Source organism: Passer montanus, unplaced genomic scaffold (genome assembly GCF_014805655.1).
Source record: "Passer montanus isolate IOZ18808 unplaced genomic scaffold, ASM1480565v1 scaffold20, whole genome shotgun sequence".
Classification (NCBI taxonomy): domain Eukaryota; kingdom Metazoa; phylum Chordata; class Aves; order Passeriformes; family Passeridae; genus Passer; species Passer montanus.
In genome coordinates, this window is record NW_024366592.1 from 9,528,828 (window position 1) to 9,551,214 (window position 22,387).

At 40.5% G+C, this 22,387-nt stretch overlaps 2 protein-coding genes across 5 annotated transcripts; one reads left to right on the top strand and one right to left on the bottom strand.

Moving 5' to 3' along the window:
* The first annotated feature begins 270 nt into the window (after positions 1-270).
* Positions 271-7,647, top strand: ETFBKMT (electron transfer flavoprotein subunit beta lysine methyltransferase). Of its 2 annotated transcripts, none has more exons than XM_039708152.1 (4): positions 271-294; positions 2,742-3,188; positions 5,761-5,891; positions 6,615-7,647. In XM_039708152.1, the coding sequence occupies exons 2-4, from the start codon at positions 2,869-2,871 to the stop codon at positions 6,977-6,979; spliced, it is 816 nt and encodes a 271-aa protein (XP_039564086.1). In that variant the 5' UTR covers positions 271-294; positions 2,742-2,868; the 3' UTR covers positions 6,980-7,647. The 2 variants fall into 2 exon arrangements, with proteins under 2 accessions (XP_039564086.1, XP_039564085.1); XM_039708151.1 differs by lacking the exon at positions 271-294 and adding an exon at positions 988-1,625.
* Positions 7,648-8,200: 553 nt separating this feature from the next.
* On the bottom strand, positions 8,201-21,102 carry AMN1 (antagonist of mitotic exit network 1 homolog). Of its 3 annotated transcripts, none has more exons than XM_039708155.1 (8): positions 20,927-21,102; positions 17,392-17,524; positions 15,045-15,189; positions 14,460-14,677; positions 12,976-13,032; positions 11,286-11,397; positions 10,543-10,632; positions 8,201-8,355 (listed from the first exon to the last, which is right to left on the bottom strand). In XM_039708155.1, the coding sequence occupies exons 1-7, from the start codon at positions 20,971-20,973 to the stop codon at positions 10,559-10,561; spliced, it is 786 nt and encodes a 261-aa protein (XP_039564089.1). In that variant the 5' UTR covers positions 20,974-21,102; the 3' UTR covers positions 8,201-8,355; positions 10,543-10,558. The 3 variants fall into 3 exon arrangements, with proteins under 3 accessions (XP_039564089.1, XP_039564088.1, XP_039564087.1); XM_039708154.1 differs by having other exon boundaries at positions 8,201-10,460; XM_039708153.1 differs by having other exon boundaries at positions 8,201-10,632.
* Positions 21,103-22,387: the final 1,285 nt, after the last annotated feature.

Here is a 22,387-nt window from a genome sequence, read left to right on the forward strand (position 1 = left end):
TTTCGAACGCGCTAGGAGCGGAGCAAGCCCGCGGCACCGAGCAGGCTCCGCGCTCGGAGCGGGGCAGGCGCTGCAGGACGGGACCGAGAGGCGGCCCGAGCGGCAGCGGAGGCCGCGGCGGCGGGGCCGGCGCTGAGGGCGCTCCGGCGCGGCCGCTTTAAGGGCGTGCGGCCGCTTTGCCGGGCGGGCGGTGAGGGCGGCGCGGCGGCCCCGGCCGCTCGGCCCGCGGCGCGGGCGGCGTTTGCCTCCCTCGTAGGAGCGGGCGTGGGTAGGGCTGGCATCCCCCGAGGGAAGGTGGGCCGGGGTGGTTGGGCTTTGGACGGCTCTTTAAAAAAAAAAAAAAAAAAAAAAAAAAAAAAAAAAAAAAAAAAAGCTTAAATTGCATAGAATTTGGGGTTTGGTTTAGGGGTTTGGGGTTTTTTGGCGGGGTGGAGGGGTGAGGTTTTTCTTATATGTTTTGCTAGGTTTTGTCTTCCAGTCCAAGTTCTACTTGCCCAGTGATTTATAGTAAGATGGGCAGCCAGTAGTGTCAAATGCAGGGATATCCACCCTGATTTTATTCCCTGTAAGATGGATGAGCCAGGAGTGTCAAACACAGGGATATCCATTCTTTTATCCATCCTGGTTTTATTCCCTGTAAGATGGATGGGCCAGGAGTATCAAACACAGGGATGTCCATCCTGATGTCTTCCCTCACTAAGCATTTAAGCTCAGTTTGGCATCCTGAGTGCTGAGCTCTTGGCAGGTTTCTGTACAGATTAATTTCAGGAGAGTAACCAGTGTGACAGGCCATGCAAAATAAGCACTACAGGATCTCAGCCCTGCTAATTTGCAGCAATTCGTGGAGAAAAGCCAGCATACAGCATTTGCTGACAAGATTTATCTCTCCAATTGATTGCAGTTAACATCATGCTTCCCTTAGGCAGATGAGGATTATAGAGCTCTGCCTTGAAGAAAGAAGGCATTTGCTAATTACATTCATTAATTACATGGACTCTGCTGAATGGCACTCTCCAGTGTAGAAAAATGCAAAATGTTTGATCATGTGTATTTATTTGTAATAGAAACATAAAGCCTAAAGCCAATGATTTAAACAATGATTTAGTGGGAGTATCAGCCCAAAAAGAAAAGTGTGAAGTTCACAGCTTAAGTGATGAAACTAAATCCAGTACTTAAAGCAGAGGCCAGCACACAACAGAAATACAGTTAAACACATATGAATGTTATTCTAAAGATACAGACAAATAAAGAAAAACTCATTGAATTAATTACAAAGTGTTAAGACTGTTTCACTGACATATTCTTCCTGTTGTCCCTTTGTCTAGTTGTAAGGACAACCTACACAGCTTGAAGTTGTCCATGATTCTTTTGTTGTGAAAAATTGTCAGGGCTGGGATAAAAGTTGTTTTTCTTCATGCATTATTCTGCTGGTTTGTGAAAACTACTGCAGAAGACAGAAAACAATTACAAAACAACGAATCCAGTTTCTTGTTTGTACTTGCAGTCTTGCTATTGTGGAAGCACAGGCCCGAAATGCTTCTCTGGTCATCAGTTTCAGGGGAGGTTCAAAAGCTGTGCCCTGAAGCAAGGAAGTCTGAGTTATTGAAAAGAAATTAGAGAGCAAGGTGAGGAAGGAAAAAGGATATGGAAATACTAATGGATGGGTGAAGGAGATCTAAGCAGGGAGGCTGGAAAACATTTCCTCTCCCTTCAGGCCACAACTTGCTGAGTGTACTCACAGGATAAGGAGAGGAAAGGCCCAGGGTCTGCAAGAGAAGGCGGGTGAGGAAAGTTTGGTGCTAAAGTGCTGAGAGGCTCTTCCTTTGCCTCTCAATGCAGTCCTGTGGCTCTCCACTCTCCATGCTCTTGATTCGTAAATGAATCTAAATTCTGACATACCAATCTTTCATTCTTCTTCACTGCCTGCGTGAAGTGTACTATACACCTTGAGTGGTATGACAAGGCCATCCAGTCCGAATGTATCACACTCTAAAAACTTTATTTAAATGTGTTAGGTTCAGTTTCTCTCTTCAGACAGCTTGGAGCATGTTTATATAGTGTCTCAGAGTGGGCTACAGGGATGGAGATCTGCTTTCTTCTACAACTGACAGCATCCATGTGAGACTATTGCACCACAAGACTAACCAATGCTTTAAAATACAGGCTGAAATGCAATGAATTAGGACTACTCTGGTTAAGATCAGTTTTGGGTTTTTTTTCTATTTTTGTCAATTTTGGAGCTGGCAGATTGATAAATTTTAGGGAGAGAGAGGAATTCCTTTAATTGCTTGCCTTTAAAAAAATGCTTTTGTATAAAGATGCATCACCATTATAAAACTGGTATCTCTTCAAACAACCTACTGATAACCACTGCTATATCCACTGCAATGCCAGAGTATTCCTGCAAAATCTGAAGATTCAGTGGAAGAACCCTAAATGGGAGTAGATTGCTGTGTGTGTATCTTCAGGGCAGAGGGAGAGAGATGTTAAAAGGTTGCACATTCATTTTTTAGCTCTGTCAGCTGTGCCACTAACTGGTCGTTTCTCACTGGATAAGTTCAGGGTCCTCTTCTGAATGGGTCTCTTAATAGCTTCTTCCTTGAATACCACTTCTTTCAGACTTAAGACTGGGCAGGAGCAAGGCACAAGAGCACAGGAATCTCCTTCCTAAAGTCCCTGGTGGTGCAAAGCCTTGAAGTCACTGAAGAAACATCACTTACATAGCATTTTTCTCCTTTCAGGAATTGTCATCCATCACTATGAAAAACAACATCCAGTGAGTTAGTTTCAAGCTTTGTGCCTCATCACTTTCTTCAGATAAGCCGTGCTCCGAGCTCTCCTGAGGAAATCTGGTGTCCTTGGGCAAGCATGGCCTTGCGTGGTTGGAAGTGGCTCCTCCTCTTGGGCAGGCAGAACACCCTTGCCAAGGTGTGGAGAAGCAGGAGGGGCGGCCCCTCTCTGTGCTGGCAGCGCTGCTGCCACTGGAGCCCAGGCAAGTCTCTGGACCCCGAGGTGAGAGCGTTTTTGGAGGAGAACACCGAGGTCACCAACCGCGGGCACCTCACGCCAGAGATCCGGCTGCGCCTCCTCACCCCCCGCTGCAGGTTCTGGAGAGAAAAACCTGACCTGTGGCCTTATGGGGACCCATTCTGGGCCATTTACTGGCCAGGAGGCCAAGCCCTCTCCAGGTATGCAGCAAAATTCACCACAGCTGTTAAGTCCAGTGTGCCAGGATATCAGACCTGGCCCTGTTTGTAGCAATTCCTAGTGATGTGTGTTTGCCTATTATGGGTGCATTATCCATCCTCCTCTCTGCTTATACTGGAGTGTCCCAGTCTCTGCTGGCTGGCAGCAAGTTCCAACACCTGTTGTGTAAAATAACTTGTGTCTTTTATATAGAAATTTGTTATAATCAGTGGCCATGCATGTGCTGACAATGGGGCTGAATTTGGATCTATGGAAGGGCTGTGCAGATGCCATCAAAATCTAGTGAGGTGTTAAATTCTGTCACTCCAAAGAAGTGGATTGCTATTTTGTCATAATGTATATGGGTTTTTTGTTGGAGACAGACAGGAGTGTGGATGTGCCTCTGGTCTGTTGAGAAAAGTAGTTTAATGCTCATGCACTTGGAGTATTGGTTAGCCTGAATAACTCTCCTCATCTAGGATTCAGCAGCCTTATTGTCTGTGACTTTTTGTGGCTTTTAGTCACATCAGAAGGCACATTCTGATTTTGGCTGCTGTCAAAAAGTCTTTAAATGTTCCTGATTCAGAAGAACTAGAGTTCTTTTATTTTGTGAAATCAAATCTCTCATTTAAACAGCAGAAAAAAAAATCTTAATTTTTACAGCAGAGAACAAGCTGTCAGAGAGTCCCCACATAGATGAAAGGCAAGAATCTGAATTGGGACGTTACTGTTTTTCTGCAAGAAAGCATAAATAAGAAAGCAGTTTTGACCAGGTAAAAGATGAGTCTTACTGTTAAATTATGAGTTGATTATGTCATGTAGATGAACTAGAGTGCTCCTAAACATGGGGTATATAAAATAGATTAGTTGATCTCTTAATTTTCTTATCATATGATTTATATGCTCAGATATTTGGGTAGCAATAATAATTATCTGGCATTTCACTACTTTATTATCTTACTGTTTATGCACTGGTTTGATGTATTAAGTAATGTCAGAAATCAGTTGCATAATTTGGAAGAGTAAAAAGGGAGCACAAAAACATATAGTTACCTCCATAACTGTCCTCCTATCACAGCTAGCATTTCCACAGCATCAGGAATCTCCTATTTCGAGCCACTCTTGGTGTAATCCAAGATTCCTCATTGACCCAGGAGGGCAGAGACACTACTGTGCCAGGGGATACAGCAGCATCCAGCTGTCCTGAGCTGTCACCACAACCAGCAGCAGCAACTCAGTAACCACTCAGCTGGAAACAAGGCATTTGCAGCATCAGGGCCACATCACCCCCTACACAAATTACTAATGGAAAGTCATGGCAAATCCCAGTGGGGCTCCTAGACAGGAGAAACACAGCACTTCTGTGGAGATCCCTCGCCTGTCCTTGGTCCTGGTGGTAAACTAGGGGCTGTACTTAGGGGAAAGCTGTTAAACATCTGAGCTGCTGAGCCTCAATACAAATGTCCTGCACTTGACATGCTTACTAGGCCTCTTGGTGCCATTCATGTTGGTGCTTCCAGGCCCAGACATTTCCATGCATCCATTCCCAATGTACACCACTCTTAACATTTCTGTGACAGTCATCTGCACTGGAGTCCCCCTGCAAAAGCTGTGCTTACCTCTAGCCCTGTGTGAAGAATCAGCCATCACTCTCCCTGTCACAGAAGATAACACAAATGTAGAATCCTTTCTTATTTCTACTTCAAAAGAATTTATGAAAAGTGGTAGTAAAATTATGGCAGTTTGCAGTAATTTATTTCAAATTTCACCCAGGGCTCTTCTCCCTGGGGCTTTCCCCTTTGAAGCAAATTGAATTTCAAGGCAGTTGTTAAAGTTTTGAACCCTCTGCAATAGTTATAATATTATCCATAGTATTTAACAATAACTGCTACTTGCCTTCTGTCAGTTCTCCACTTCCAGCCTAAAGGTTTTTCAGGATTTCTCTTGGCAGGTGTCAGCAATTAGATGAAGATACCCTTTCTGTTCTCCACAGCTCTATTCTTTTTCTCACTGCTACTCAGGAACAACACTAAGCAGTCTCAAAGCATTTGCATCTCTATCTGCATGGCTCAGGAAAAGAAAGAGGAAAAATTCCTCTTCTTCCAAGCAGTTGCATAAGCAGTGTTTCAGATTGGTGGGTGGGCACTATATTCACTGTGAACACATGGTGTTTTTCAGTCAGATTGCTTTTAATTTCTACAAATCCTTACTTCACTATTTCTCATGCATTCTGACGAATTCTAGTTACCTAGAAGTGTCTACTTACCAGTTTGTGTCCATGTAACACATAAGCTCATCTGTCAGAAAAGGAGCTGATTGACATAAAATGTTGCTTACTTGGCTGAATTTGTTTTTGTTTGTGGGTGGGGGAGGACAATAAGGGAGAAAAATTATGGTTCTTGATTTTTATATCATCTGAGACAAATAAGGAGTTTTGTGGCAGATGCACATGTTGAACAGTGTTAAGGCATCACACTTCATTACATGTTTGGCAAGAAACTCTTATGCAGTGTACTGTAAACCTGAGACATTTGCATGATCTCGTTCACTGCTTTAACAGCTTTTCTTTTTCAGGTATATTTTAGATAATCCACATGTGGTTAAAGGGCGATCAGTTCTGGATCTTGGAAGTGGATGTGGAGCAACAGCAATAGCTGCTGTGATGAGTGGTGCATCCCAAGTCCTTGCCAATGACATTGACCCTAGTAAGGCTTTTTTCCATCTCTGTGTAAAGATACTTACTAATTTTTAAAGTACCTTTAACATGGACTTTTCTTTGCTCCATTTGGGAGAAATTAAAGTTCCAAACAGAATCCTAAGAATGCTAAAGAGAGGAATAGGTTTTGCCAGTACTGGAAGCTGGGTTGTACCAGCCTCTCTTGGCCCAGGTATATCTCCATAGCTCCTTAAAACAAACAGCAAACTTTCTGTCAAGTGTTGCCCATACACCATCACAGCTGGTTTGGATAAATCCAAGCACAAGCAGCAAGTTGGCTTCTCTGTAGAACCACAGCATTTTCCTTTACTTTCAGGTACATCAGGGCCTAGATTTTGCCTTTTTCCTCTAGGCTTTATTTTTCCATAATTGACTTATGAATACAGTTTATTAATAAATTAATTACTCATTAGTTAGGAAGGATGTATATCCATAGATTAAGGTAGTTATTATATTCTACTTCAATTCCATGATTGGTTTCCTCTGGTATCCATTCTAGGAAAACTTCTTCCCTATGTCATGGTGTAACGAGAACAAAATTTCATCACTTCATGCTAGATTTTGACTCATAATAAAAACTGTGGAAGCCCCCTAGATACGATGAACAACATTTAAGAGATGAAATTGAAAGATTTCATCACAGAAGTATGTAAAAGGGCTGAATGGCAGAACCTTAAAATGTAACTTTAATTTTCCTTTGACTTTTCTTCAGTTGCAGGAATGGCAATGATCTTGAACTGTGAACTGAACCACCTGAATCCCTTCCCCATCACCATTAAGAACATCATTAATTCAGAGGCTGGCAACTGGGACCTCATAGTTCTAGGAGATATGTTTTATGATGAACAACTTGCTGATGGTCTGCATCACTGGCTGCAGAAGTGCATCAGGATTCACCAGACTGAAGTGCTGATTGGTGACCCTGGCAGGCATCAGTTTTTAAGCCACAGCATTCGCAGTCAGCTGCACAAAGTTATAGAATATTCACTGCCTGAGTCTACGAGACAAGAAAACTACGGGCTAACATCAAGCATTGTCTGGAGTTATCAGCCCTCAAACAGCTTAGATGATTCTTGAAGATTTCTATGGGATTTTGTCTCTCTTGATTGGCTTTTTGCAGGTATATAACATGAAAATGGGAATTAAACAGGGAACATTATCTGTTAAAGTAAAGCAGCTTACTGTACCTTCACTGGACTGATTTCAATCATACTCAACTGAGGCTTTTGCTCAATTTGATGTAAAAGCTACATGCAAACTGTATTCAAAGGGGCCTGCACTGAGGTGCACATCTACAGACAACTTACATGTAGGAGTTTGCATGCTTGATGTTTCCCATGTGTATTTGTGTCTTGCTGACATTACTGTGAAATATTTTGGATGTCCAGCATACTGCTGTGGGGAGAGGTTTGTGGCTGAAGGACTACTGCACTGTTTCCACAGGCTTCTGCAGCTTATTTATAGAAAATTTCTAAATATAGAGAATTATTGCTGTCCTCCATAAAATGCTCCACTAGATTTTTAGCTCATAATATGCTCAACTTGAAGTGCCTTGCTCTTTTTCTGGGTATCTCTTCTCAATGTTGAAGTAATTAATTTAAATCTCCCCCTTTCCCTCTGTAATAAAAATTTCTTCTTCCTTGAAACTGACAGAGTGATTATGTAGGAGTTGCACCCAAATCTAAACTCTGCTTCTTGACTGCCAGCCCGTGTAAAAGCTTTAATAAATGGAAAGTGAATAAATAGTACCAGCTATGGGGTAACTTCATTCCCTTGAGAGTAGGGTCAAATGATCTACATTACCCTTTGCAAGGGTAAACCAGGGAATCTGTCACCTTGGGAAGCTGCTAAGGGATCAAGAAGTCTTTACTTCTGTGACAGAGGGTAACAAAATAAAAACAGGTAATACAAGTCTGATATAATTATTTTGCTCTTCTCCTGAGGAGATGCTGGACAAACTCTAGGATCATTCTCAGTTTTATCTGCCAACTAAGAACCAGCTTCATCTGCCAAACATGGTAAAAAAAAAAATCTGATCCTCAGGTAAGATGCTGGAACTGTGGCCATTTGAAGAAGAAACCAATCTTTTCAGAGCAGTCTTACAGGAAGTGTCAACTTGAGCAGTCAATTATTGAGCAAGTAGTGATGGGGAGCTAATAACTGCACCACAGACCACTGTGCAGTAGTGAAAGCTTACAAATGTGAAATAGTGTGTGGTATTCACTCAGTACCATGGTATTCATGAAGTAGGAGGTTTAGGAGCATAGTCAGATGTACATGGTTCTATAATCCAACAAGTTTTCAGAACTATCCAAACAGCCAACTTCTAAACTTTAATCTTCGTAACAATATGCAAATATTCTGCAAGGCTCACAACATTAACAAGTCCAAACAACAGAGAATATGAAGTGGCAAGCACATCCATGAGGTTCTTCTCCCACTTCACCCAGTGCCTGTAAACATTTGTTGAAAGTTACTGTGAACCAAAAAACATTCCAGTAGAGTTATGCAAATACTAAAAACATAAGCTCTAATGGTGAAGGATTTAAAGTAACTTACATTAAACTTTCAAACCTAAAATTACAGTGTTACCTCGTTGCAGTGTTGTACAGCTTTTTAAGCACCACGTGAGGATGTACCACTAAGTTACACATTGAAAAGAGGCTGTAGGGGAAATTAGTAAATCTACAGGCACACTTAAGACACAGTATAAGCTGCACTTGCCTTCAACACGACAAATCCAAGGTTATATTAGCAAGGAGAAAAAGGACAACTTTGCCACTGAGGTTAGCAGTAGCATTGTTTCACAGAGCTGCCTAAACAGCTCTGTGATTCACTATCAAAAATAGTGTAACACAGATTTATTTTCCAAGAGTTCAAAGGAATGATGGGCCCTGACTGATCCCAGGGATTCCATAGGGCATAATCATAAACTACTCCTCAGAGGAAAAAAACAAACAAACAAACAAACAACCTGATGGATTAGGTTATTAGGCCTCTATCTGGTGCAAGGATTTGCTGCAGTGACAGCTGTCAGATGCTTGTGGCTACTACAGCAAAATCAACTCCTTGTAGCAATGGTTTGCACTGGTGCAGGTACACCCACTGGGATCACAGGAAAATATTCATCACTGGGCTGAGCCATGCAACAAGAGTAAGGGATTTAGGTGCAGGTCTTGAAAAAATACACTTTTACTGACACCTGAAGACCTTTTCTAAATAGTCTTGCACTTCCATAAACCATATAATCAACAGAAGAACAAAGATTATTGTCAGACATCATAATATCATTTAACATTGGAAACAAAAATTACCCTCCATGCAATTACACCTGAACTTTAAATAGATTAATATAAGACTGGTTTATTTCTGCAATGCTTAGGTGTGGCTATGACAAGAGTTAAATGGTAAAGTAAACATATTCCTTATGGTTACCTAAACTCTTTAGGTTTGCAGATGTCATCAAATCCATGTTATACCACCATAGCTAAACCCTTCTACTTCCAGATCCAGAGGATGAACCCAGTGTGCTCCATGCCCTTATAAAGCTAAAACAGCTGGCATTAAGGACATTAATGCAGAAATCATAGGAACATGACTTATAATTATGATGAGAGCACTGCTCCATCATATAATAAACTCTACAGTTCAAAAATAATTTTTTAATGTTACTATAATTTAATAATAAATTTATTGATATTTTCAGCTTCTGGGGACCACTGGATATGTAATGAACTGCATACAGCAGAACACATACTCTATCATCCTGAGATTTATGTGCTCAGACACTACATTTGGTCCTATTTCATTCACAGACATGCTTATGAGTACCAGTGTTTTGTTCCCTAAAAGGATTTTCATGTAGAAACACAGGCAAAAGCCAGGGCAAATTAAATATTTGCCCATGTATAAAATCCTGTTCTTGGTCAGAGCTACTACTCTGAAGTGTGTAATGTCACCATAACAATTCCAAAGCAAGTTTATGTTTACACATTCACAGGCTCTACATTTGGATGTGTAAAAATCCAGCATGTATTTGATGGTAAGTAAGAACAGAAACCTGCAGCATCAGTAACATCAGAAGAAAGGTACCCAAGTTTTTTATTCCAGACCTAGCAAAGTACATGGTGAAAGGAGATTCTTTGTTACTACTGAAAGTACATTTGTATCACTGTTAATGCCACCTCCATTCACCAGTTCTGGCTGTCGACTTTTGCTAGATTCAACTCCCAACTTCACAGACACTGCTGTGTGTCAATATTACATTTGAGTTGGGTACTTTTAATTTTAAGTACTACCCCAGAATACAAACTCAGAACACACGCTTACCAAAACTGGGTTTGTGGCTAAATTGCTAAAGGATACTAAGTAGCAGTCAAATCCAGCACTTCAGGAAGCCTGAGCAGCGGCCCTAGATAGTTTAACTTTCTGCTTAATGAAATATGATCAATGGAAATGCAGACAGGGCTCCAAGGAAAGACTATGAGGAAGCCCAGGCTCACGGACAAGGACTGGAACGGCAATGGAGACCTCCAGTGGGAAGCAGGAGGGATGCAACCTGGTGGAACAAAAGTCACCAGGTAGTTCTCCAAGGTGCTTGTTTGCTGAAGGAGCTCTCCACCTGTAAACTTGACACTCACATGTCAGGATAAACAATCAGTAAACAGTCCATGTTAGTTGCTTGATTTTGTTTGATATGATGAGTTGCTCTAAAGCATCTCGAGACCGATCTGCAAAAGAACAAAGGAATTTCTTGTTATTTATTCAGAATGTAAAGGTGGTATTTGGAATAGGCATACAACACAGTAAAGGAATTCTATGTCTGCTATTATACTTCTTTTGCTACCACAATATCACACTTCAACATCTGTAGTAATCCAAACCCTCTGGTTCTTTTTCCAATCACCTAACTGTAAAGCATCACCAACCAAGAAAAGTTAAAACACCCACAGGCTGTCCTACTCCATTCCACTGTTTCTTGAATAGATGCTATTCTACACTTTTGGAATAGAGTAGGGGTTTAAGGTGCTAATACTTTTCTGAAGTCTTTGGGTCTTCATCAGCATGATGAAGGGGAAAAAAATACAATTTTCAAACAAACAAAACAAAAATCCCCTCTCTGAAGGTTGCTGCCACATTTCAAAGCAAAATTCTCACCTTGCTTTAAAAATCTTAGTTTACAATGATTATTTTATCCAGAAAGTTATTATTTGTTTGGGATTACTTATGGAGTACAGGGTGTTTTTCAGAGAAAATCTCAGTGTACAATTATTTTATCCAGTAAGTTATTATTTGTTTGGGATTACTTATGGAGTACAGGGTGTTTTTCAGAAAGCAAGAAGGTATGATTAACAAGTAATTATGTTCTTGTGATTAGACCTACCTGTTATCAGTGGGCATCCATGGAACAGAAAAATGTGTATCTTGGGACAACAAGTGAGGACGGCTTCCACAGCGACGTCAGTCAGATTCACACAGCGCTCCATGTGGATCTCCTGTTAGGAAAACAGGAATGACAACAGCCTGTCAGAGCACCCAGAGTTTTCCTTTGCCCAACCCATTTCAAAGATCCCCAGCCAGAAGGAATTATGACCTCTGTGCATTGACCTTATATGTGGTCCTGTACAGAGCAGGAAAATACCCTAAGGAAAAACACACCTTTTCTGTAAAGAGTCTACATTAAAAACATGAAGTGTAAGAGCCTGAGAGGAGAGACGTGGGACTCCAGGCAGCTCTTCAAAATGCTGTTTATTCTGTAAGAGATGTTACAGCAGTCTCAGGTCATGGGTAACAGACCCATGCCTACGGCTGCCAGCTACAGCTTATAGGCAAGCCTGAAGCTGCTTTAATTCTGGTTACAATGCATTATATATTTTTCTTTGCTGAGCATCTTAATACATAATAACCAATCAGCATCATACACAATACCTTTACTATTACCTCTAGCCTATCACAACTATCATTTCCATATTACAGTCATTATTATCCAACCACATGAGTTAGCGTGTTATAGTTTAAGCTTAAAGTTGTTTTTCTGTTTTCTTGCAGTGGAAAATTCTTAGCCTGTTCTCTACTTGCCACATCAGCCTGTTTGTTTGCCTATGGTATCTTTCTTCTTTTCCTAAGACCTATTTCTGCTTGATAAAAACATCTTTTTTGTTTGTGGTCAACATATCCTTTGGTCTAGTCAAAAAACCTCCTTCCAGCTTGACTTAACCTCTGCTTTCTTAGTTGTCCAGTAACAACTGGCTCAGCAATTTTCACTTTAGACATCTATTGTTCTTCTATCAAAACCTGCTTCTGTCTCTAGGCTGTTCTCTGGTTCTGCATTCAGAGAGCTTTCTGTCAAGTACACATATCTGTGAAATCTTCTTGTCAAACTTACATCTTCTCCAACATCAAAGGTGAGTTTTCCCAACACACACATAGCACTCAAGACATCTGAGTAAGCTCTTCAACGAGATTCCAGGGTGTTTGAGTTCTATCACTTTGCCTATGACATTCTCCTACCAATTGGTTGTCCAGGAGAACAGAACCCCAATTAAATTCTGGTGTTTCCCAAATTTTCCCAAAACAACCTCTGCTGAAGTTTCTGGTATTTCTATTTATCCACATGGCTCCTAAAAGAAATCAAAGAACTTCTTCAAGATTACACTAAACCCTGCTCTTTTCTTAATTTCTCTGCAGCTGTACAACTACTGCCTCTTGTACATGCTAGGAAAAGATGAAAAGCAGAATAACAAAACAGGTTATTACCAATTTTCTTCCCCACCTCTAAATTTCCTTACCTATCAATAAATATAACATATAAGAAAAAATACGGAAAAAAAGATAATAAAATCTAGTGAAGTTAGGATTTGGTAAAATATACTTTGGAGATTGTAGGATAAAAGTAAAAAAGTCATTGTCTTATTGCAAAGTCTTTCCAATTTATAAACTCCAAGGATCTTGAAAGAGGACAGCAATGAAAGTCTGCCAGTAAAAACCCTCCCTCAGAAGTAATAGTAATTATAATTTTAAAATGCAGGTATTTTCCTTTGTTCACCCCTTTGTTATTAGGTTAACTCAGTTACCTTTAAATTCTTTGAACATGTTCCACTCACTAGTGCTACAACGCCATCATCTGTTACCTGAGGGAAAAACCACAATGCATTAAAGCTCAATTTTTTCAAGCACAGCTATTTAGATGCAAAAATCATATTAATCTGTTCACTCCCTGCAGTCAGTGAATACACATAACACTACAGTATTTTCTTCCCAGCTAAACTAATAGAGAAAATTATCCAAAGTGGTTTTTTTTCATTCTGTTAAATACTGTTTCATCTTCCTGCCACCTGATCCAGCCTGGCTTTCTGCAAGGATACTTCCAACTGTGTAACTGCTATTTCTGCAGCTTCCTTGTCTCATCTAACAGTGGGTACACTAATATGGTCAGAACATAGCACTTTAAATGTATAGGTTTAAAAAGCATTTCTGCTCTACCTAGACCAATTTTGGTTGGGGAAAAAAGTATATCATGGCAGAAAAGTTTTTTAAAAAGTGTAAACATGTAGTTACTGAATAAGTTTTTAACGCATTTAAAATACACACAGGGAAACAGCTACATTCTATAAAGGAAAATAGGCAAGGAAATAAAAAAGCAGTGAAAAAAGTCTGGAGAAATAAGAGTTAAATGGCAATAAATAAAAATTACCAAACAAAATATTAAGACTCTTTTGATACCCTACTTCTGGAAAAATCAAAAGAAGAATAGCATCTAAAATAAGAACCTCCTACATGATTTCCAGACTGACATTTCATTGTGAATGTTCAGTACTGGACTCGCATTCAACATAATTTCTCACCATCAGTGTCAACTGAACGCTACACTTACTGCAAAAAACCTTTCTCTCGCTTCATTATCTCCCTGTAATTATGAAATATGTTACAGGATTGCCTTTGCAGCTTGTCTCCCCCTTCTCATGCTAAACACTGCTGTTAAATCTTCTTCCCTGCCATTTCTGACATTTAAAATGTCATTCTTTCAGTGTTGACTCTGTAATATAACTCTGACAAGCACAATCACTCCTAAAATATCATTTAACTATGGAGTGTTTACTCCTACTAGGAGCTTGTATTGTTTGACATCCTAGATTATTACCCACATCAGTTTGTCCTAACTGAAAGCAGGCAATAATAATCTGTCCAAGATTCTACTTTCTTTAAATGGAATATTTTGGATTATTTTACAACTTAAAGAAAAATATTACACTAAATAAATATACTAAAAAAAACCCCAAGGTAGATTCTAACAGAAGTTTATCTCTGGTTCACCATACATGCTCCAATACCAAAATATGTATTTTTCCAGTCACTAATAAGCAAAATATACCTTTCCTTTTCCTTAAGAGGCAGAAATTAGAAATAAATTATGGTCCTAAATCTTGTCAAGAGTAAAGCTACAAGCTTTGAACTTTAAAGTGAAGTAATAAAGCTACAAAGCCCCTTTGAACTTTATCATGACAATCTTTAAAAAGAAACAAATGAACGTCAACTGGCCAATTGCCACTGTAGCTACCTGAGTAGATGAGAAGTCCACACTGTGAAGAAATTTGCAGTTTTGTCCTAGTGCCTGCAGAGATGCATCCGTGATGCCTGAGCAGCTGCCCAAGTTCACTATTTGCAGGAACTGGCAGTTGAGTGCAAGAGCCAGAATGCCACTGTCAGTTATATCACAGCACCTTTTGAAAGAGGCTTCACGCAGGTAGGGACTGGACAAGGCCAGTGCTATGACTCCTGCCAAAGAAACAACACTTGAAAGAGTTATTCATTTTTTAACATAACCACCACGCTGAGTCCAAAGGCTCTGGAACAAGTTTTGAGGGAGGAAAAACTAAGATAAAGTAGAAAACATGTTGAGCATAGCACAGTTTTAGCAGAAATCTAGCAGGAGAGTAACCTGATAGCTCTCTCCTAAGATAATTAGTGCTCTAGGCCTGAAATTTACACCACTGGAGAGACTCTTAATTAGTACTGGGGTGGCATTGGGGATTTATTTTTTAAGCAATATTTACCCAAGATATATTCTTTGCAATATATTCCAATCTAACAAGAAAAATAAGCCAGAAATAAGATCCCAGTTATCTGTGCACAGATAACACACCTTCTGAAGTAATTCCACATCTGTTCTCCTTGCAAGAATTTAAGTTGATTTTTTTCAGCTGCTTGCAGTGACAAAGCTGCAATAATGCATTATCTGAAATATCACAGTCTCGGAGGTCCAGAGACTCCACAGCAGGGTGCAATACCTGTAATGAAAACCCACCATTTCAGTCAGACTCTGCTATGCCATCAAACAGGTGCATTTTTATATCAAAAAATACTTGTAATATTAGACATCACATAGAAGTTTGCAATAGAGGGTGGGTTACCAGTCCTAGGAACTAAAAACTAAAGGAAATCTGGTCTATTTGTGCAACAGTTCATCTCCTACAGCATGAACTGTTTCTGTGGCATATGGAGCAGGAACACATTAATCCTGCCACTTAAACAATGGAAATACAATCTTGGTGGTTCACTTGCTACATGTGTACCCAGCACAATGCCCTCACACTTGCTAGCAAAACTATGGGGGCAGAAATCTGCAGTGCAAAACAAAAAATACTGACTTTGGTCAAAACTTCAACTTGCATAACAGATAAGAGTGATATTTGGAAGGTATTTTCCCCCAAAGTATTGTTCTCACCCACACACTCTCTTTTGCTCATAAACAAGCACTCTCATTACCACACCAAGAAGACGTACCAAATTCTCATTAAATGGGATCTTTCACTCCCCCAAGATCCAGACTGGAATTTTTGTGAAATCTTTCCCAAGGGAGCATTTATGAAAGCTAAACCCAAAGCAGTGGAAGGCATCAGATTTTAGTAACAACAGCCACCAGATACTCCCTTCAGCTTGTCACTCCCATCCTTAACTCCCAGGGATAGAAACATAAATTTCCAAACTAGCAAAGATAACAGCACAGCTGACAGAACTGTTAAAGGCCTATTCCTCCTGTTGTTCACTCTAACAATGTACAATAAAGACATTAAAAGGAAAACTGGCAAACATATAAGATTTTGAGATAGACAAAGGGTTCCTGGATGCAGCACACAAAAAAAGACATTTAAAAATACAAGTTTATATTCTGCAGATACTTGCTGAATGGCTTTATAAAACTTTATGGTAAAAGGGATTTAGAATAAGGAGTTTGGCATGCATGTGGATGGCTGCTCCAAGCAAAAAGCAGAGTAAGGGGAGAAAAGATGCATGGTAACACAAATTTGGACAAGAATATGGAGGTAAGATATTAAATAAAAGTATACACAAAAATTCAGATTAACAGAATTTCATCTGAAATTTAAGCAAAATTCAAGCAAATTACAAGCAATTTCAAGGAAAATTCTTTTAAAAAAACCCTGAAAAACAGAGGGAGGACATGAATAAAAATAAATGAGAAACTGTTAGCAAAGAAAGCTAATATATAATATGTCCAGGGAAAATCATTACAACTATGGATATAATTGCAGGAGATTGCAGGAAGAGAGAAAGGAAAAACACATGAAAAAAGAACCAGAGCAGAATTTCCCAGAGTTACATGGAAAATAGGCTCCAAGAGAAGGCACTGATGATCTGCTGAATGAAGACAAATACAGAGGAGAAATACAGAGGAGACTTTAGAAAGAGACAGCAGAAAAGTCTGTAAATTAAGGTCTCTAGTTTATTTCCATTCATACACACAAAATCACATGGCTTTAATTATATAATCTGTTATGATGTTTTGAAATTATTCCTTAATGAAAAGCTAGCCTAAACCAGATTTTGTCCAGTCAATTTTCCCAAAGAACTTGATTTTTACTCAAACACTTAATTTGTGTAAGCACAAAATCATCTTATCTAAAGCTAAATTGTTTTGTTTGCAAGTTTTCCACAGTGCCTCTGCCTCTAGTCTTGGCTCCACTATCATGACTCTGAAAAACTGAGAATATTTATCTCTTGAGTTACAGGTCTAAGCAGGAATGCACAGGGAGTCATTCATTTTCTGTTTCACCAAGGCAAACCTTTAGCTTCCTCCAATTCTCACGCTTCCCTTTGAGGCTGAACAAGATAACAGTAACAGACAGCAAAACAGATGTGCCCCTGAATTTACAGCTGAAGAAATGTCATTAACTGGTGTCATATCGAAACACTGACACACACCAGTGTGCAAAAGGGAGGGGATAATTTGAACTATCGATTCCTAGCTCTGCCATCATTATCTTTCAAGGAACCAAAATTTAAATAAATTAGTGTCAATAGAATTCTACCAACAGTATTCTAACAAGCTGCTGAAATTCTTTATATAATATATATATAAAAAATTATGCAGGAGTATCTCAAAACACACTTCACTCATGAACAAACTGGTGTGCAAGAGAGGCTACTTTCCTCTCCCAAAACAGACAGTATAGTTTTAAATGGATTCTTACCTCACTGATATTTGCATCAGTTATTTGCCCTTGCCTACTCATTAATTTGATCAGTTTATCCTTTATATTGGGTGGCAATGACTTAATATCTGCAGAGTATCTGGAAAGGTTCTTTGTCAAACACTGAAGGCATCTGAAATAAAGGGAAGTTAGAACACAGTCAAAAAGAGGCATTACATGGCAGAACTAGAACAATCCATCTATATATTGTCATCTTCTGCACCCAGCTATGGTTTCCTCAGAAAGGAAACGTTCCTTATCAGTTTCAGCTGTTCCATGTTACCACTGATTCAGCTGTTGCCCTTTTGGGTCAAGTTCATCGTTCTGTGAAACTGTTCTCTAAGCAGCTGGAGGCAGAAATCAGCCCCTCAACCATTTTTTTCTGTGCCTTCCTCAAGCCGTCTCTGAAATTCACAGTTGCAGCGTGAGCTGTTAAGTGTCTGATCTGAACGAAAATCCCCTTGGCTAAAACTCTGAGGACACAGAAGCAACACTGCCAGAGCAAGTGGCTGAGTGCAGGGGGCAGCAGCAGCCTGGAGTAATGCCAAATTAAATTTAGCATATAAGCACAGCTCTGCAGTCCCTACAGGTAACAAGTTTTGCAACAAAACTTTGTGTGGCCTCAAAATATCACCAAAGTGCAAGAAATTAAACTCACACCAAATAAAAACTTTAAAGATGTCAAAATATTAATGCTTTATAATCTGAAGGGTAGCACAGACTTAAGGCAGGAAAGAAGCAAGGTTTCCAGCATGGAAGCACATTTAAAAAAGTCACTCAAGTTCCTATAGTGTAGTGAGACAAACTTTAAGGAATTTAGAGATTTTAGAGGAGTTAAGATTTTAGTTAGAGATAAGCTTTATCGAAGTTAATTAAAATAAATATGTAGGCCTTGATGAAGTTAAGAGTGAGTAGTTAACTAATAACTGACTACTTGTCAACACAATGTTTGTTAGCTGGGCTTATAATGAAGAATATAGAAACTAACAAATAGCTTTTAGGAACATAAGACAATTGTGGGCCCCCTCTGTTCTGAAAACAATTGAAGACAGGGAATGAGAGTTCTACCAAGGTTTCATTTGTCATATTTGAATTGAAAAGGTACAAAGGTCAGAATGAGAAAGACTTCATTTATTTCCTCATTTTGGGACCCCTCCCCATGAAAGGGACCACTGACCCATTTCAAGGAACAAACTACACACGCTTAATAGCTTTTGAACTAATTAGTATAGGAAGCTGAGAATGGGACGTACCAAAGTTATGTTATAAATGAGAAGCCTGACTAGGCCAATATTCAAGCAGCAATCAATTTATTAATTAATATAATAACAATCACTTAAGACTTATAAAGGTTAATTGCAAACAAAGGATAGGTTCAAAGGCCTTTTCCATGCTTTACTTCCTCAGCTATTTATTAGAATTCATCTTTATAACTGTCCCATGGTCGGTTTCCACACATATCACAATGACAAATACACACATTGCCTGTATGTACCTGACACGAAACACAGCTTTGTATTCCACAGTTGTGAATATGTATTTGTATTTTGGGTATTCAATACTTGTATCAATAAAAGGACTCTGTAATCACCTGTACATTGCAGTGTGTATCTGGGAGCTATCCCCCACACTGCCCTGTGTCACAAACACACACTTTCTAACTTTAGAGAGCTTTTGTCCATCACAGTTGGATATCGGTGCAAGATCAATATCCATAATTTTTAATAAATCAGTAGGATGAGCACCTCTAGCAGGTCACTGCAGAGGACACTGTATGGAGGAGAGATTTCAAGCAGAACCTGGGCAGTTAAACCCAGGCCTTGCCTGCAGACACCCCTGTATACCCAAACACACACCAGGACCACCTTTAACTCATTCCTGCAGAGATGTGCAGGAATTCCACACCTTCACAGAACCTCAGTGACTGCTGGATGAACTCGGCTGACTGATCAACAGAGAAGCCTGTACCAAGCTCTGTCTCAGTACATACGGGTTACACCATCCACATTCTTTGTTTTGAGATTAAACACCTTATCTATATACAACATTCCTTTACTTGACTGCAGAAATTAAGAATAGTTGTTTACCTCTAAAAAAAAAAATCTTCTCAAAGATAGTAAACACACCATTTATTACCATCTCTGAAGACCACAGATGTGAACCTGCTCACAGGCAGGAGCTGTGCAACATGGTGAGCAGAAAGCAGGGGTTTGTCTCACTAATCCAGCTCCAAAAGGGGCCTCTAAATCTAAACCAACTGCTTAGCTGAAATCTGCAGAAAATACTCCAAACCCAACACAGATACATGGAAATCAATGTGAGCTATGCCAACTCTTGCATAGCTGAATTTAGCATGGCATATTAAATTTAGTTTGAATGGTTATTAAGATTAATCACATTATTTTCAAAAAGCTGGTTGATATTCTCATAGTACAATACTGATTTGCAGTTTACACAATTAATCATTTAAATTATAAAGGTTTTCACAGTAATTCTACTTTATAGGAAACTATAAAGCACTTATTGGCTACACCATGGCAACTATAATCTTCAGTGCTTTAAGGTAGGAATAACAATCTAACTGTACTCTTTGCTAGCTATTGTTCTTTTATCTTTCAAATGAAACATTTTATTCCTGTGCTGTTTCTAACTTCCTCTGGAACACAAAGGAATTTGACACTGACAGATAATGCAGAGAATAGAAATGTTCAGCTCCCCTTCAGAGTTACAAGATAGAGCTTAAAGACTAAGTAGCGAATTATATAAAATAATAAAAAAGTTGACACACAGGATGCTAAAAGTAGTTGCAACCAGTGGATAAACAGACAATGAGGAATACAGTGGTTTTTGTGCAGAAGTTATGTAACAAGAAGCAACTGTGCATGTCCTAAGAAAGGTTCAAGGCAAAGTCACCCTTTGCAACACGGGGGACACTTGCTGAGACCCCTTCAGACACTCTAGGACTTCCAGTGAGATGTGGATGCATGAAAATTAGTTCTAGGAAAGCGATGTTTATGTATCAGCCAGGAAGCATGCTTTAAAGAGTATGTATGAACACTATGGAATAAACATCTGGTAAAGTGTCACCGTATACTCGCTTAGAGGAAAAACCCTCCAAATGTGTCCAGCTATTCAATAAAGAATGCCTGCTTTCTAATACTTCAAATTGTGTTAGAAAATTTGTTTTCTAGCCAATTTCGGTATCAACATGGACGAAAACTCAGAGCAAAACACCGTTCAGTGGACTCTCTGGGGCCAGGTGACGCCAGCGATCCTCAGCCGTCCCTCCACAGCCGGATCTGTCAAGGATCACATCCTGGTACCTCCCTGCCAAACCTCGTCACCCCTGTCACTGCCCTGTGACTCCTCCCCGAGGGGCACCTCAGACAAGCCCCGCCACCTCTCCCGCCGCTCCTGCCCGCACCCACAGCGGCCGCGGCCGCTCCGCCACCGCCGCCAAAGGCCTCCGAGCCCGGGCCCCGCCCTGAGCCCCTGGCAGGGCGGGCAGGCGGCAGCCTCTCGGGGCGGCACTCACAGGTCCAGGAGGAGCCGGACTTCCTCGCCGGCGCCGTCCCAGCTCATGGCAGGGAGCGGGGAATGCGGCGCGGCCCGAGGAACGCGGTGGGGAATGCGGGCACGCCGGCCCGGCCCGGCCCGGCGGTCGGTGCCGAGATGGCGGCGGCGCCCGGCGGCATGCCGGGAGATGTAGTCCTGCTCCCGGCCCGCCTTGGGAGCGCCTCCCGGAGCGGCCTGCAGCCGCAAAAACGGGGCTCTCACTCCCCATTTCCACAGCTTAGTAGTTAGGAGAAAGTGTTCTCCCAAGCCTGGGAGAAGTACAAGGGAGGCTGGGAGCCTTCAGACAAGGGCCACGGTGGTTTTAAGGGCTCTTTCCTTCTTGGTGCCATCAGTGAGGCATTCCACAGCAGTTTCCTGTTACCGCATCCATCCGCACCGATAAGAGCCTGCTGTCAGCCAGCTCTTTCATCCTGCAGTTAATTTTGTCTTTGTTTTTGATTTTGGTTTTTTTGGGTTTTCTTGGTTCTTTTTCCCTTCCTTTTTGTATTTCCGCTTTGTCTTAGGTTGCAAATACAAGATGTGGCCGGGGGTGTGTGTTCTATTGCCGTCTGTTAGAGGTCAGGCAGCTGTCTTCTGTTAATTGGGCCACCTGTTAAACCAGGTAGGGCAGTTTTCTTTATCTCTTCCACAACCCACCCTCCCTCCAAAATATCTTCTGTTAGTGGGCCATTGAGTCTGCAAGACATAACCTCATTGCTGATAAAATTACATCATCCCATTGTGAGATGCTGCGCCCACGGGGGGGAGCCAAGCATTCCTAACTGGATATGATCTGAGATTTGGAACACCACAGCAGCCTTTTCCTGCTGGATCGCCAGAGGAGCAGATTTCTTCTCCACTGGATTCCCAGAAGAAGACCAGGCCCATCTGCACCACCACTAGACCTTCAGAGGAAAACTACACCCTTCTACAGGATCACTGCTTCAACAGATGCTGGTGCATGATGATGCTGCAAGGCCTACAAAATATATTTTAGGATTGAATAATTAGAAATATCCATTAGTAGGTAATTGGATGATTCAAGTTATACCATTATGGTGAAAGCTATAAAACCCCCTAAAGAAAAATTGTTTGTATGTGACCAGCTTGATTGTGACACCTCATGCACGTAATTGAATATTTATCCTTGCAATGCTAATCAGTCATCATGAGCCCGTTACTGAAACAAAGGCCAACAGGCCAAACAATTTTTGTCTGTTAAAAACGCATTTATGAAGCCATTTGAGAGAAAGCATTAGAGTCCATGCTCTATGCTCTGTTTCATATAGATTTCAGTGGGTTTACACAACATTTTTACCACATTTCCATCTTTCCTTTTTTGGTTAGTATTTGATAAGCAAGTGGTTAGGTATACATTCCATCAAGCTACTATATATTTAACCTATTGTTGATGCAAAACCACCCAGACTTCCTTGTCTTT

What these genes read in the sequence shown, in the direction of transcription:
- ETFBKMT (XM_039708152.1), top strand. Translation starts at nt 2,869, where the DNA reads ATGGCCTTGCGTGGTTGGAAGTGGCTCCTCCTCTTGGGCAGGCAGAAC. An exon ending in GGAGGCCAAGCCCTCTCCAG is followed by an intron (nt 3,189 to 5,760) that starts GTATGCAGCAAA and finishes TTTCTTTTTCAG; the next exon opens with GTATATTTTAGATAATCCAC. An exon ending in TGCCAATGACATTGACCCTA is followed by an intron (nt 5,892 to 6,614) that starts GTAAGGCTTTTT and finishes ACTTTTCTTCAG; the next exon opens with TTGCAGGAATGGCAATGATC.
- AMN1 (XM_039708155.1), bottom strand. Translation starts at nt 20,973, where the DNA reads ATGAGCTGGGACGGCGCCGGCGAGGAAGTCCGGCTCCTCCTGGACCT. An exon ending in GTCCGGCTCCTCCTGGACCT is followed by an intron (nt 17,525 to 20,926) that starts GTGAGTGCCGCC and finishes CCTTTATTTCAG; the next exon opens with ATGCCTTCAGTGTTTGACAA. An exon ending in CTGATGCAAATATCAGTGAG is followed by an intron (nt 15,190 to 17,391) that starts GTAAGAATCCAT and finishes TTTTCATTACAG; the next exon opens with GTATTGCACCCTGCTGTGGA.